The 14,467-nt window shown below is 40.9% G+C and overlaps 1 protein-coding gene across 6 annotated transcripts in view; it reads left to right on the forward strand.

Moving 5' to 3' along the window:
• Positions 1 to 14,467, forward strand: part of APP (amyloid beta precursor protein) — a 249,419-nt gene that overhangs the window by 211,320 nt on the left and 23,632 nt on the right. For all 6 annotated transcript variants that reach the window (XM_037525059.2, XM_037525060.2, XM_037525061.2 and 3 more), the window contains one exon: positions 10,289 to 10,510. In XM_037525059.2, the coding sequence (XP_037380956.1) occupies positions 10,289 to 10,510 (222 nt within the window). The remainder of the gene's footprint in view (positions 1 to 10,288; positions 10,511 to 14,467) is intronic.

Genomic DNA, 14,467 nt, shown 5'->3' on the forward strand with positions numbered 1-14,467 from the left:
TAAGAAAACTGAGGCTGACCCATGGTAGCATAAAGCTAGAAAAACCCTCATCCTGGGCCTCCCCTGTGGCGCAGCGGTTGAGCGCTAGGTTGCGAAGCTGCCCCCAGGTTCGATCCCTGGCCGCCGGGTGAGGGTCCCACATGGCGTGCAGACCTCTCCTGCTGCCCGCTGCTCCCCTCAGCAGTGTACTTCGGTCCTTCTGCCCGTTCTGCTCCCTGCTCTGGCTGTGGTGAATTCTCTCACCCTCCTGCGCTTCTGACTGTACCCAGTGCTTGTATAAATAAATAAATAAATCTTTGGGAAAATAAATAAATAAAAATTTAAAAAGAAAAACCCTTTTCCTCAAGACTCCATGTCTCTATGTCCTCAAACCCAGTCATCGTAATTCCCAAGATGTGCCTCAGTAACTTCTCAGAATTTATTCTTATTGACCACAGACATAAAATTAGATAATAAAGTGATGATAGGAAGAGATGAGATAATCAATTCTATAAAGGATAAAACTATTTTTAAAAAATCTATGGCTCTTGGTTATCTCTGATAGACCGCAAGTGAATTATTGTTATTTCTTATGTTTTCTACAGTGTTTGCACTGGATTTATATGACTTGTAATTGCAACTGACTGATGACATTTTCCATAGAAAGAAGGAATCACGGTGAAGGCCTAGGTTTGGCTGTGGGGTTAGGCTCTTAAAGACAAGTTGAAAGAGAATTCCACATCATCATTACTTTTGGAGATCCTGTTGCTCGGTCAGAAAGCACGCTCTCCTGCCCTCACAGCAGCCACTCTCCCCTCTGGCATGTGAAGAGACAGCTGTTTCCTGTGTTAAAGACCATATGAAACCACTGATTTATGTTTAAGGACCATGAACATAGAAATCCCATCATTTTCATTTTCGTTTGCAAAGGTGATGTAGTTTGTGTGTGTGCTTGGTAGGCCGTATGTGCAATTTTGGCAAATCTTTTTTTTTAAAGAATTATTTCTTTATTGTAAGATTTTTTTATGTATTTTATTTTTATATTTTATTTTATATAATTCTTACATTATTTTTCATTTTTGCACAATGTATGCATTTTCATTTTGGTTATATTCCCCATACAATTCCCACACCCCTTATTTTGACCCTAATCCCTCCTCTCCGCCCCTCCCCCACATAGTGTGTCTCTGGTTTATAGTTGCTTGTTGATTTTGATTTTTTCTTTATTATAATTAATCTTTTTCCTGGTCCCTTATTTAGGTTTTCTAAATTCCTGCTATGAGTGAGACCATCCGGTATGTTTCTTTTTCTTAGGCCAGGGGTGCAGGGGGTGAGAGGATTCACCTGAGACAGAGCTGGGAACAGAACAGGCAGACTGACGAAATACACGGCTGAGGGGAGCAGCGGGAGAGACAGGAGAGGTCTGCTGCACCATGTGGGTCAGCTCCCTGGCCAAGGGTAGAGCTCGGGCCATCACAGAGATAGTGCTGAGACTTAACCCCTAGGCACCGGGGAGGCCCTGGTTTCAGCAAATCTTGACCAAGAGGGAAACATCCAGGCAGATTCAGGTTACAGTTGGCACGATGGTTTCAGCACCACAGTAGTGAACTTTTTATCTGAGTACAATTAAAGTTCTGAAAATATTACATAAAATTTCTTATTCTTTTTTAATTAACTTGCAAACTTATTTGCCCTAAAGTCTTCATTATGTGTTTGCTTAAAACAAAGGCATTTTCTTAGGGTGTGTATTTATATATATGAGAATGATAAACTCAACGTAGCATACCCCTGGAGATTATTTCTGTGAATATATAAACGAGTTTTAGTCTAAACTTTAGAAGATTTTGCTCCTTGGGAATTGCTTAGGCCCCAGCTACCCAAGCAGGACCAAGACTCTTGATGTAATTGGAAATAGGATCAGGACCTTGGCAGAAGTTCCTCAGGTCAACACAAAGAAGGAAGTCTTTAATCTGTTTTTAGAGGCCCAGTAGCCTGACTGACTTTTATCTGGCTTCCAACTGATGGCGTTGTAGGTCTGAGTTGTTTGATCTATGCTGTATGAAAGTCAAAAGGAAATCTGTCTTCAGTGAAAAGGGACTGCTTCCACACCCTCTTACTCCAGACATATGATCCTTCAGGAAAATGTCACTTGCAATGAGGAATCTGCTCACAATTGTTGTGCAGTCACGTTTGTATCGCTCCCAGGGACAGATTGTGGCTTTTAACTAGACAAAGCATGCTCCGTTGAAAATCTGTCCCCAAAACTACTGAAAAAATAACCTCAGTTTTAGACACGGAGTTGAATTTCGACTCACAGACCTTCAAGCTGGATAATGTGACTAAAAATGAAAAGACTGGCTGGGTTTTCTGGAGGTCAGAGTGAAAACTAGATTTGTGGAACAGCATTATTTTACAATAATATGTTTATATTTTCCCCCAAAATTGGAAAATATGACCACAAGGTCCAAAGCTGTGTCACACTGGGCCACTGAGATATTCTGGTCACCTCAATGTTGGGGAAAAAATATTTGGGGTGATCGAGAAATCAGCCCACTGTTTTATCATTTCAACAACACAAAATACAAAGGAATCTAAATTATTCTAAATTTGACTCAGAACTAGAGAAACCTAATGACGAGTCTCACAGCTATCAGATTTATGTCAGCCTTCCTGAGAAAGGGAAATCTAAAGAAAGGGGAAACAGATGTTAGGAGGGGAACCTGCTACTGAGTGTCTGCTCCCCAAAAGCAGGACCAGCGGGTGGTTGGGCAGCTGAGACCCAGCCGGCTCTTCAGCTCTCTCGCCCTGGGTAGCCCTGTGACCCTCCGCTGGGACTCTGATCTCATACCCTGGTTTCTTCATAAGAAAAAAAGATACCACTGAAGTCATCACTTTCAAATCTATCAAATCTTTCAAAATATAGGCAAAGCAGGATGCTTGTGATATATTTCTATAATAGTTAATTCTAATCAAAGTGAAAGAACTTGTCATCCATAAAAATAGAATTTTTTTGTGGAGGATGGAGAAGGTAGCACTTGGAATCAGAGTACTTGGGTTTGAATCCCGGTTCTGCCACATTGCTAAGTGGAAGTGTATTTCTCAAAATGGATATCACAGTTTGCTCAACCGTCAGTGGAGGTGAAAATCCCACTGGGGATTTCAAACGAGCTAATGGGTATGAAAAGGCCACCGAAATGGAGGTGTAGTTGGTGGAGTTGATCTCGCTCTATTCAGTTGTCCTAAAAGACACAGTCCATCCCCGTCAGGCAGCCGAACATAAGAACCCCTGGAAGACTACATAGGGTCTCCCCCAAAGCCATGCTCCAAGCAGCGACTACTCCACTGAACAAAGTTCATGCTTGGGAAGAGTGAGGCCTGGGGGCCTCCCTGGTAGTGCAGAGTTTAAAGTCTCAGCTCTATAAAGTTATCAGCAGCCACTGCAGCATGAGTTTGATTCCCCAGCCAGGGAGCTGACCCACATGGCGCAGCAGACCTCTCCTGTCTTGCCTGCTGCTCCCCTCAGCAGTGTATTTCAGCGGATCTGCCTGTTCTGCTCCCCACTCTGTCTCTGGTGAATCATTCGCCCCTCCCCCCACACCTCTGGCCTGCACCCCAGCTCTTGTATGCATGAATAAATAAAATAAATCTTTAGAAAAATAAATAAATAAAACCTTTAAAAAAAAAAAAAAAAAGAGTGTCCCGCCTGGCTGGGCTGGTCTCGGCAGGGGTGGGCAGTGCAGCTGTCCTCGAGTGCCCTGCACACTGCGGTGCATTCCTTTCCCAGAGTCTGGATAATGTCGACCGTTTCCTGCACACTTCCCTGCTCGGGCTGCTGTGGGATTTCCTGTTTGACAAAGGGTCTAGCAAAATCATGCCTGTCCCTTCCTTTTCTGTGACTCTGGTTCAGCAGTGTTTCTGGAAATGAGAGCCCAAAGGTGGCAGAGTGCTGGGTCCGAAGAATATGTCTTTGGGGTGTTAGGGAGTAGGGTTTCCCCTGGCAGTGCTGTTTCTTGGCCATACTCATCTTTCATAGAGCATTCACTGTTTTGTTTTGTTTCAAGGCTTGTTTGTCTTTCTTGAAGGGGATAACGAGGCTATTGGGTGGCGAGCCTCGGTATAACTTGTGGCCGTGGTGACATTTGGTTACAAGTGTAAAGTGCTCATGGGCATCACATTCATGTGCGGATTCTGACTCCCTCGCTTGGGATGGAAGCAGAGTCTGCATTTCTAACCGGCTCCCAGAGGACACCCCCATAGCCAGCATAGAGATAAAGAATTCAAAGTGAAGGAACTGCATAGACTGTCCGTCCTTTGTTCCTTCAGATGAAGGAAGCAAGATGGAGAGATTCAGAGGCTCTGGCAATATTAACTCTGTGGAGCAGCATGGCAGTGACATGCTGAGGTGGGCATCAGACATGTACAACACTGCCAGGGCAGAATTAAATCTGTTCTCATAGTCCTGATGTGGGCAAAATACCTAGAATGGATGAATGCAAATTTATAGCAGGGCTTCTTCATAGTGAAAGAATTACATCCCTTTAACAAAGACTTCCATGCAATGCAGCTGTGGCGGTTAAAGGGGTGAGGATTGCATTGGACAGACGTGTGCTTCTCTCTCCTTCCAGATGCATACCTAAAAATGGTTATTAGAAAGATAAGAATTGGTCGTGTGGAATCCCTGGTTAGATGAGGTTGAAGGGAAATTTCTGTTTGAAGGAGAGGCTGCAGATAAGCTTATATTTATCCTCTGGGAACTAGAAGAATTAGAAAATAGAGAAAAACAATCACAATTCAGGTTTGATGGTGTACAAAAGAAAACTCAGCAAACCTAGGAGACCTCATGGTCACGCCAATCTCCAATCAGACGTGTGGTTCTTAGGGAGAAAGACCAAGGTTAAATCTCTTGTGCTTGAAGGAAAATTTCCGCCCCACCTCAGATGTGTTTAGTGGGTGCAAGAGGGGGTGCAAGAGGTTAGTTCAGTAAGACGACTGAAGCTTGTAATGGAGAACTGATTGAATGTCTGCCTGTAAACCTTATTTTCTTGAAACCTAAAATGTGGCCATTAAATTTTCAGAAGGAGTTTGACTAGTGGATTAATAATTAAAAGAGTATTAAAGGAATTATCTAGAATCCTTGTGTTCCCCATTCAGCAGTTCTTTTCTGAAGCTGTTTCTTTCCTAAAGAACCCTTGAGGCCCCTCTGGCTTCTACAGAAACAAAATATTCTAGCTTATTTGAAGGTGGCATCAATATAGGGTCTCTTTCAATGTTGTTGTCTTCAAAATATTTTCACTGAGAGCTGACTGGTGAGATTGGGGGTGGGTGCTGTTTACCACTTTTTTTTTACTGTAAGTCTGTCTAATGTACATCCTCAAAGCATTTTTAAAAGAGCAAGGTGAAGGGTCAGGCTCCTTGTAGGTTTAATATTTGAAATAAAGCCTCTATTACTGTTTAAACTGTAGATTAAATATTACCAGGATGGAGCTCAGTTAAACATTTTCATTTTTAACTACAAAGCTCACATGCTTGGGTATTACAGGAGAAGATGTTTGACTCTGGAGGTAACTGCTGCAATTTGTGGCGATAACAAATAGCTTTTAAGAAAAGAAGAGACTTAGAGGCCAGTGAACCTCTAGTGTCTCGGTTTAATACAGCTTTTGGCAAATGTAGGTGCTTAAAAGCTCTGGAAATCCCCATTATTTGCCATCAAAGCATTGTAATAAAATATTAAGTTAATTCAGATAATAAGATCATCCATCAGGGCCACCAACATAGTAGAAATGTGGTTTCTGGGATCATTGCATTGCTCATTCCAAGTTCCACTTGGAATGAGCAATGCAATGATCCCATTTGACTCGGGGTTTTTGTTTTGTTTGTTTTGTTTTTTATCATAAGCAGAATTGCCCAGTGCCAGTGGCATTAGCCATTGGTCAACTCCCAAACCCTTAATAATGTCACAGGTAGTTGTCTGCCTTAGACCTTTTATGATCATAAAATTAAACCGTCGGCAGCTAATGGTAATCCATCCTTTACACCATTCTTTTCCTCCTAAAAACCTCATTACTTCATTGTTCCAAATGAGATAACCAGACATGGTTCTTTCTAAATCTTCTGTGTTCAGTTGAGACAGGAATGTGGATTTCTGCTATTATGTCCCCCCCCCCAAAAAAAAAATCCTAAGTGCTTTTCACTCTGTGAAAATATTGAATATTTTATCCTCACTTTCATTTTCTGAAAATGAATATAATAAACTGAGAAAATTAACCACCCAGGGCTTAGCATTTTAGTAGCCATTTGGAAGAAATTTCTTCCCAAAAGTATAAGAGATAAAAAATAAAAGGGGGTGCCACAATTTACCTCAATCTAAAATGCTCTGGATATTTTATGAGGTGCAGATAGAAGATTTTTACTGTTCTACTTTCTTTTACCACCTTGGGCTGAAATGGGAACGAGACTCCCTCCAGCTCCCACATCTGGGAGAATGCCAGCTTCGGGACCAAACCAGTAGCCTTCCCACTGGGGCTGCTGGTGTTGAAGTCAGGAGCCAAGCCCATAAGAATGGAAGATATTGTGGGGCACTTGTGCCCTTAATGCCTGGTTTCTCCTGTCAACTCAAGAGAAATGATCAGGCTGCAATATTATCAAAGGGGGGTTTTATTTGAGAATAGAAACTATGTTTGAGGCCCACCCCCTGAGGGGCAGGTTACCTAAGGTGTGTACTACTGGGGTCAGGATGGAGGGGAATTAAAGGATCAGGCAGAGAAATGGTCTGCGATTGAGTCACACTTCGTTGTGAAACCTTTTGGATTATTTCCTACGTCCATCCATCTGTCCCTGACTGGTGGGCAAAAGTCTCCAGACAGAAAGCTGGGGGGTGTTGTCAGGATCAGCATTTGCTCATATTTACTTCCAAGTATGTACTTCCTATTGTCAGACGCAAGTGCAGAGTCGTAAGTTATAACGTGAAGTCTCAGCGTGGAAGCTGGAGACAAGATGGCGTCTGTTTGACTTAAAACACATTCTTTACTCTGTGAAAGCACAAAATGGTGGTATTTGAGGCTAATAGAAGGCCCCTCCTCTGGGACCCTGAGGCTGCATAGTTGGGATTCATTGCAGGAGGTTTGTAGTATGTACCCCAGGACTTGGATTTCAGTATCTATGCACATTAACCACAGACTCTTGAAGACTTGGATCATGTCTCCCAGCCTCAATTTCTTGGGCTATAAAGACAGTGCCCTCATCATAGAGCTTGTTGAGAGGAGAGCTGTAGAGGAGGGGACTTTTAAGCTTTTGTAGCCTAGATAATTTAGGCAGCAGGAACAGAGAGCAAAGGTCTTCTGTGGGAATGCATGGTCCTGGCAGGGGATCCCCCAAGATGCTCAATCTGGCAAATGTACTTCTGTCACATTGTGTGGATGTCTTTCCCCAGACCCACGATTCTCCCACATCAGCTGGGTGTCCTACAATTCGACTCAATTGTGACACTGTCTACCTGGAGAAAGCATCAGTCCCATAGGTTGAGAACATAGCGCTATGAAACTGCCCCCCTCCTCACTTCAGATGCCAGGTTGTAACCTGTGCTCTGGCTGACTGCCTGTAGACTGGAGGATCCCACAGCTCCCTCCTTGGGTTTGGTTCATTTGCTGAAACGTTTCACCTCTCTAGTTCCACCATCAGCCCACATTCTTAGGTAAGCCTAAAGTCGTTCTCAAGGTTGCCTCATTAACATCACCAAAGACACAGTGTCATGGAAGACCAGATCTATACTTGGCCTTATAAATCACACATCATGGGTGTGTACAGTAAAGAGGTATGAGCCTCGCTGCTGGAAAGATGAGCTGGGAATTTTAGCATCTAGTGAAAGAATTTGGCATTAATTTGGTAGAAAATAAGAAGTCACTGCAATGGGGAGGAAGCATTTCTCAGAATCAGAAAAAAAAAGATGTGGGAATAAATAGGGATAAAAAGTAGAGGAGGCAGAGAGGAGGCCATCACAGTGATCCAGGCAAAAACAAAACATAGTGGAGTTATAAGGAGGTTAATAGTAAGAAGCAGGAATGAGAAGCAGACTATCTAGAAATGGATTTAGAAGGAAGTTGTTAGTAATAAAATATGGGGCTCAGAGAAATACAGAGATATAGGTGTTTCTGCAGGTGTTAGCCCTATGGCTGGAAAATGGTTCTGTCATTTAGAAAACAAGAAAATAATAGAAAACAAAGGACAAAAACAGGAGAACTGTTCCAGAAAGGAGCAGGCAGCCCTTCGGTATGCTTTTTTTTTTTTTTCATACATACTAAGTAGTTAGTTTTGTACATAAAGTGTGTGGAAGACCTAAATTCATTGATCCAGCAGACTTAGAAATATATAAACTAGAGTGGGAAGGAAAAGTCAAAGCTAGAGAAATACTTTTCAGATTCATCCAAAGTAGGAGATCCTTAGGGCGTCAAGAGTGAATGGCATTTCCAAAGGGGATAATTATAGCAAGAGCAATACAAGAAGATAATCCCTGTGAAAAGCTTAGGATAAGGGCACAAGAAGAGTTATTCAGAGACTTCACAGGGAAGAAGCTCAGAACTGTGTGTGCAAGACACAGAAAAAGTTTCCAGATGGATAAGGAGTTTAATTGATGGTAAATGCAGTCGCCAAGAACTACATGGCGCCAGGTGAGCAGATGATGCTGACAAAGGTTACCCTCTCTCGAGATGAACATATAAGCACCAATAATAATTCCAGAAGAGCTGCTCTTTTGTATAGTAAGTGCTTAACAGTCAAAGCTTAAGATTTATACAACAGAAATGCCCATTTGATGTATTAAGGCAGACACTGGCTAAGTTATTAGCCATTACCTATGACTCTGTAAGACATGAAAATATTGGAAGAAATCCTAATTGGGGAGGGGGGACATTTCATCTGTTCAAGAAAGGTCATTACAGACATCAAGTATTGAATTTTAGAATAGTGCCACAGTGGACAGATACTTTATTATAACTCAAATAAGATTTACAAAGGACTGATTTGCTTGGGATTTCATCATTTAAAGTATCTTGCAATAAAGCTGACTCCATGGAAGGATATTAATCATATGCTTTAATGCTATTCTGTCAAATTGTTTTAATAGATATATTTCAATGGAGTTTTTATTTTTCAGATAAAATTTTTGGTCGATTTAAAAAAGAGTGTAAAGGATGATAGCAAAATGTTGCAGATCACATTTTAAATCCTGGTTTTTTTTTTCTGCAGCAATAATAGTAACTAATGATTGGTTTGAAATATATAATGTAGTAAACTCTTGACAGAGGTATGATTGGAAAATGATATATTCTGATTAATATTGTTAATCGCACACATGCTCTTTATAGGTCTCAAATTTTAAAAAACATCACACAAAAACCTTGGGGCATCTTTGGCAACTTAATGAGATTCGTGAATCTTGTGATACCATGGTTTTAAAACAAAACTACACTTGATATTAGGTTCTGTTCCGAGCTCTCCTTTCTAGTAAAAATATTTTCAATAATAACATATATTATTGGGCATTTTCATCAGACTTGAAGAATTTCAGATAAATCAATTATGTTCCATAAAGTTGATTGTGTTCAGTGAGTTTTATAAAGTGATAAAACCGATAACGTGCTTTGGAAAAGAGACAGCAGAAGAGGAAGGCAGGAGAGTTGTCCTGAGGTCACGCGTGAGGCAGGGATGGTCAGCCCTCAGAAGGTGAGGCTGGAGCAAAGCTTCGTGTCTGCAGAGGCCCCAGCTGAGACAACCCAGGCACTGTCTCTCTGTTACTTCAGAATCTAGATCCTGTAACACCAGGGGAGCTTTGGGGAGAAGCAGGTATATTCAACTAGGATAACAGTTCCGGAAAGGAGCAGACGGTCCTTTGATCATGCTTTCTGTGTCCTTAGAAGTGTTGGAGCAAAGATGAGGGATTTGCCTGCTATGGCCTTGGACTTGAAAGAAATTGTACCTGTGTGTGGCCATGAACCCCTCCCCTCACCAAAGCATGTTATTCACTGGAAATTCTATGTCACAAGAGGAAGTGGTGATTTGGTTCTGAGGCCTTTCACCTCTGGGAACATTTGCTTATCCGTGGGTTTAAATCCAACCACTGGCACTTGCAGCTGTGTCTTTGGGAGAGTGGTTTAACAGCCAGGTGCCCCCATCTGTAAGGTGGTGATTCGGTCCCTCCGGCATCATGATAAATGAGATTGTACAGGTCAAGCAGTTCAACTCGGTCCTGGCACACAGGACAGGCTCGTGTGGATGGTGCTGATCCTCACCATGGACATGACTTTGTTTTGCTTAGATGAGCTGCTTCAGAAAGAGCAAAACTACTCAGATGACGTCTTGGCCAACATGATCAGTGAACCGAGAATCAGTTATGGGAATGACGCGCTCATGCCATCTCTGACCGAGACGAAAACCACCGTGGAGCTTCTCCCCGTGAACGGAGAGTTCAGCCTGGATGACCTCCAGCCCTGGCATCCTTTTGGGGTCGACTCTGTGCCAGCCAATACAGAAAATGAAGGTAAGGGTCTCAGGACGGAATGAGAGCCTCTGGTATCTCCATTCATCTTTCCAAAAGTGTTCTGAAGGGTTGATTTTTGACAAGAATTTTTTAAAAATACTTTCTCACCAGGAGGTATTTTGTTGCTTCTGGGAAGAAAAAGGGTAATATTGAACTTGTGTTTATGAGACTGTGGTGTCGAATGCCCACCTTTGAAGAAAATAGACCTCTGGAAATCAGTTGACCCAGTGGAAAAGAAGGGTTGATTGGACCTGCAGCAATGGAGAGGTTTTATTTTTTTAATCAAAGATGATTTTTTTAGAACACGTTTTCTATAATTTTTCTCTTTTTCTTTATGTTATACATTTTTTGCATCATTTTTCATTTTTGCACAATGTATGCATTTTCATCTTGGTTATGGTCCTCATACAATTCTCAGCCCCCTTGTTTTGATCCTACTCCTTCCTCCCCCATAGTGTGTCTCTGGTTTATAGTTGCTTGATTTGATATTGATTTGATATTGATACTGATTTTTACTTTAATTGAGGTAATATTTGGATACCCCCATCAGTATTTCCACCATAGTGTACCCACCACCAAATCGTCCATAGGCCACCACCACCATAGTCTAAATGGAGATTTAAAAGGCACCAAAATAGTCATCCGTTAGTTATTCTAGTGCCTAACATTTCAGAATGCATTATTAAATGTTAAAGGCAGAAATACAAAACCACTTATGAGTAAATTGTAATTTTACTTAAGATTTACACAATTGACTTTAGATTGCACACATTTTAAAAGTTAAATTTAAGGAGCTGCAACATTAGAAGTACATTGTCCTAAATGTTTTTTCCTATGATAGTTCAGAAATTTTTTTCTGTCAACAAATTTGTACCATGAGTGACATTCTTCCAAGAGATTTCTCTTTCGAAATTTTCAAATATCTCTCTAGGAGAGAGCATTTTTTTATTCTATGTCAACATCTTCAGAAGTATGAAATTAAAAACACCTTGATTTCTAGGTACTAGCAATGTGTTTACACAATAGGATTTTACCTGTAATGGTCTTTGTTAATGAAATATGGTTATTTGTAGTTGGATACTTGAAAAGGCAACCAGTGTACTCCTCAGACTAAACCTAACTTTGATATTAGTCTGTCAGTGCCTTGGAAAAGACTTTTAAAGAACTATGGCAGAAAAATATTTTTTTAATTAATAATTTTTAGCTTTATTTCACTTGAACTTTTTATTTCTTTTTTATTTCATATATTTTTACATCATTTTTCATTTTTGCATAATGTATGCATTTTCATCTTGGTTATATTCCCCATATAATTCCCACCCCCCTTGTTTTGATCCTACTCCCTCCTCCGCACCCCCTGTAGTGTGCCTCTGGTTTATAGTTGCTTGTTGATTTTGATTTTTACTTTATTATAATTAGTAAGAAAAATATTTATTAATAGTGTTTTCATAATGTTGAATAATCACTCCAAATTTGTTTTATTAATTTGAAAAAGGGCATCGTAGAGTAATGATATCAGATGTGGACAGCAGTGTTACTTATGACATAAAAGTAATGAAGACTTAGCAGACTGGCTGTGGGTGATTATATTTGGTTTCCATTTTTATTGTTTCAGCTTGCTGTCTTCCTCTTCCTCTTTCCCTGGCTCCCTCGTAAACATATCCGATAATAATTTAGAGACTGCTTCAAACATTTATATTGTCTTTGGATCAAATCACAGGAGGAGATTCAGACCCATTAAAAAATTAAGACTACATTGATAAAAATAATTCTTAAAGGAAAAAATTGTAAAGACATTTAGTTATCAAAGACCTGGGTAACCTCCACTGAAAATCAACAGTATGCACCCCTCCAGTCGTAATGACACCCCAAAACACCTCCAGACTCCCCACCATCCCGCTGGGTAGTTCCGCCCAACTATCCTGACAATGTCCGTCAGAGTTTGAACTCCAGCTCTGCTCTGTGATGCTGGGCAAATGACACAGCCTCTCTGGCTGCTTCTTAGTCTGTAAAAGAGTGGATAATAATTGCTAGCTCAAAGATAGGGTGTGAGGGCCTCCCTGGTGGCCTAGGGGTTAAGTCTCAGCACTATCACCCTGACAGCCTGAGTTCTATCCTGGGCCAGCAAGCTGACCCACATGGCACAGCAGACCACTCCTGTCTCGCCCGCTGCTCCCCTCAGCAGTTTACTTCAGTAGATCTGTCTGCTCTGCTCCCCACTCTATCTCTGGTGAATCCTCTTACCCCCAATAGTCTGGCCTACACCCCAGTTATTCCATGCAAAAATAAATAAATAAAATTTAAAAAAAACCCACAACTAGGGTATGAGTGTTAAATGAGATAGCTCTGTGCAGAGTGCCTAGAGCATCCTAAATGTTCCGTTGTAGTTTTTTGTTTGTTGTTGATAATATTGTAGAACCAGGATCTGACTAGAGAGATTTTACCTGCTTGTCTCAAGGAGAATCTGCATGGCCCAAAAGTATATCCTTTTAAACAATGAATGTAACCAGCCCCATCATGAGGCAGTCATAAAATTGTTTCCCTTCTCTCCTCCCCTTCTCCCACGTCTCCCTCTTCCAGAACCTTGTTTCCTGTTAAACTTACAGACACGTGCTCATACACAGAGCTACTGAAAATATCTGAAACTCTCAAAGGATTTCCTTTCATTGTTCTTGCAGTCTTTATCGTAACTTCAAATGTTTACCGAAAATCTATTTTTTTTCAAATAGGATCAGATGTCCAGGCATTCTTTTAATTTATATTGGGGGAAAAATCATAAACCCAGTTTTCCAATATTGTAGGCTCGTGAAGAGTTGTGATTTGCACTTAAGGAATTTTTAGTCCATGCTTTTCCAGTTCACAAAGCCTAAATCATTAACCCCATAACAAGAGCACCATGGAGCCTCTCCACAGAGCCTGTGCTCTTCACTCCCCTGTTTTGACCCTACAGAGACTACAGCTAAGGGTAGAAGTCAAACACTGATTAACCACAATGTAAGAAAATAAATAATTTTTTTAATGCTAAGTATTTAAACTGAGGTGAAGTCATTGCTTCTAGAGCTGTTGTCCCCATGTGCTGAGACCATCTGTATGAAAGCACAGGTGTTTGTGCCTGCATTTTCACGGCTCCCTGAGCAGGCCAGCCACAAAGATCAATAGTGCAGTCACCACCAGAAAGTCTCCTTGGCCAACAGTCAGCTTCTTTGGATGTAATACATCCACCTCATATTCCTGTTCTTAAAGAGGCACAGCAGGTCTTGTAAGACTATTTGCAGAGAATTTGCCGCTGGTATATTTGTGCTTTGCTATAAAAGAAGCAATGAGCAAATCCATTTAAATGGTGAAATGGAGATTAAATAATGACCTTTATTAACCCTGCAATTCAGTCCTCTCTTATCTAAGTGTAAACCTGGTTTGTGCTGGTGCTGATACCACCGTAGACTGGTGCAGTCATTGTACTAGGTGGCACTGAGCTTCGATTTGGTCTGTTTGAAGGAACACAGAACTAACAAACTCAGAAGGAAGTATGTCTTTCTCACCTCTCGTGGGAAGGATTTGATTCAAAGCTACTGAAGGCAGGGGATTCACACATTTCTGTTTATGTTATATTTTAACTGCTTAAGAGGATCTGTTTATTTTTAATTTGCTAAATAGCAATGTAAAGTGTCTTAAACAGTACAAATTTTTTCTAGTTCAGTGCGTGATGGTCCATTTGAAAAATGAGGACGTATCTATAGTGGATTGGGAAGTAATGTACAACTTTGTCTTTTTGATATATATTCCATCTTGTGTATTCCTATAATGTTATAATTGCCCTTGAAAAATAACTTATTGATGCCTGATCTCTGAACACAAGCATTAATTGAAACCAGCCTCAAATGTTAAAACAGACTAGGGTTTAAGTCACTAAATCTGTTGTTTTATCTTCCCAGGAAGTTAGAAAAGGTTTTATTACTG

This window comes from Talpa occidentalis, unplaced genomic scaffold (assembly GCF_014898055.3).
Source record: "Talpa occidentalis isolate TD23 unplaced genomic scaffold, MPIMG_talOcc4v2.1 talOcc4.4, whole genome shotgun sequence".
In the NCBI taxonomy this organism is placed as follows: Eukaryota; Metazoa; Chordata; class Mammalia; order Eulipotyphla; family Talpidae; genus Talpa; species Talpa occidentalis.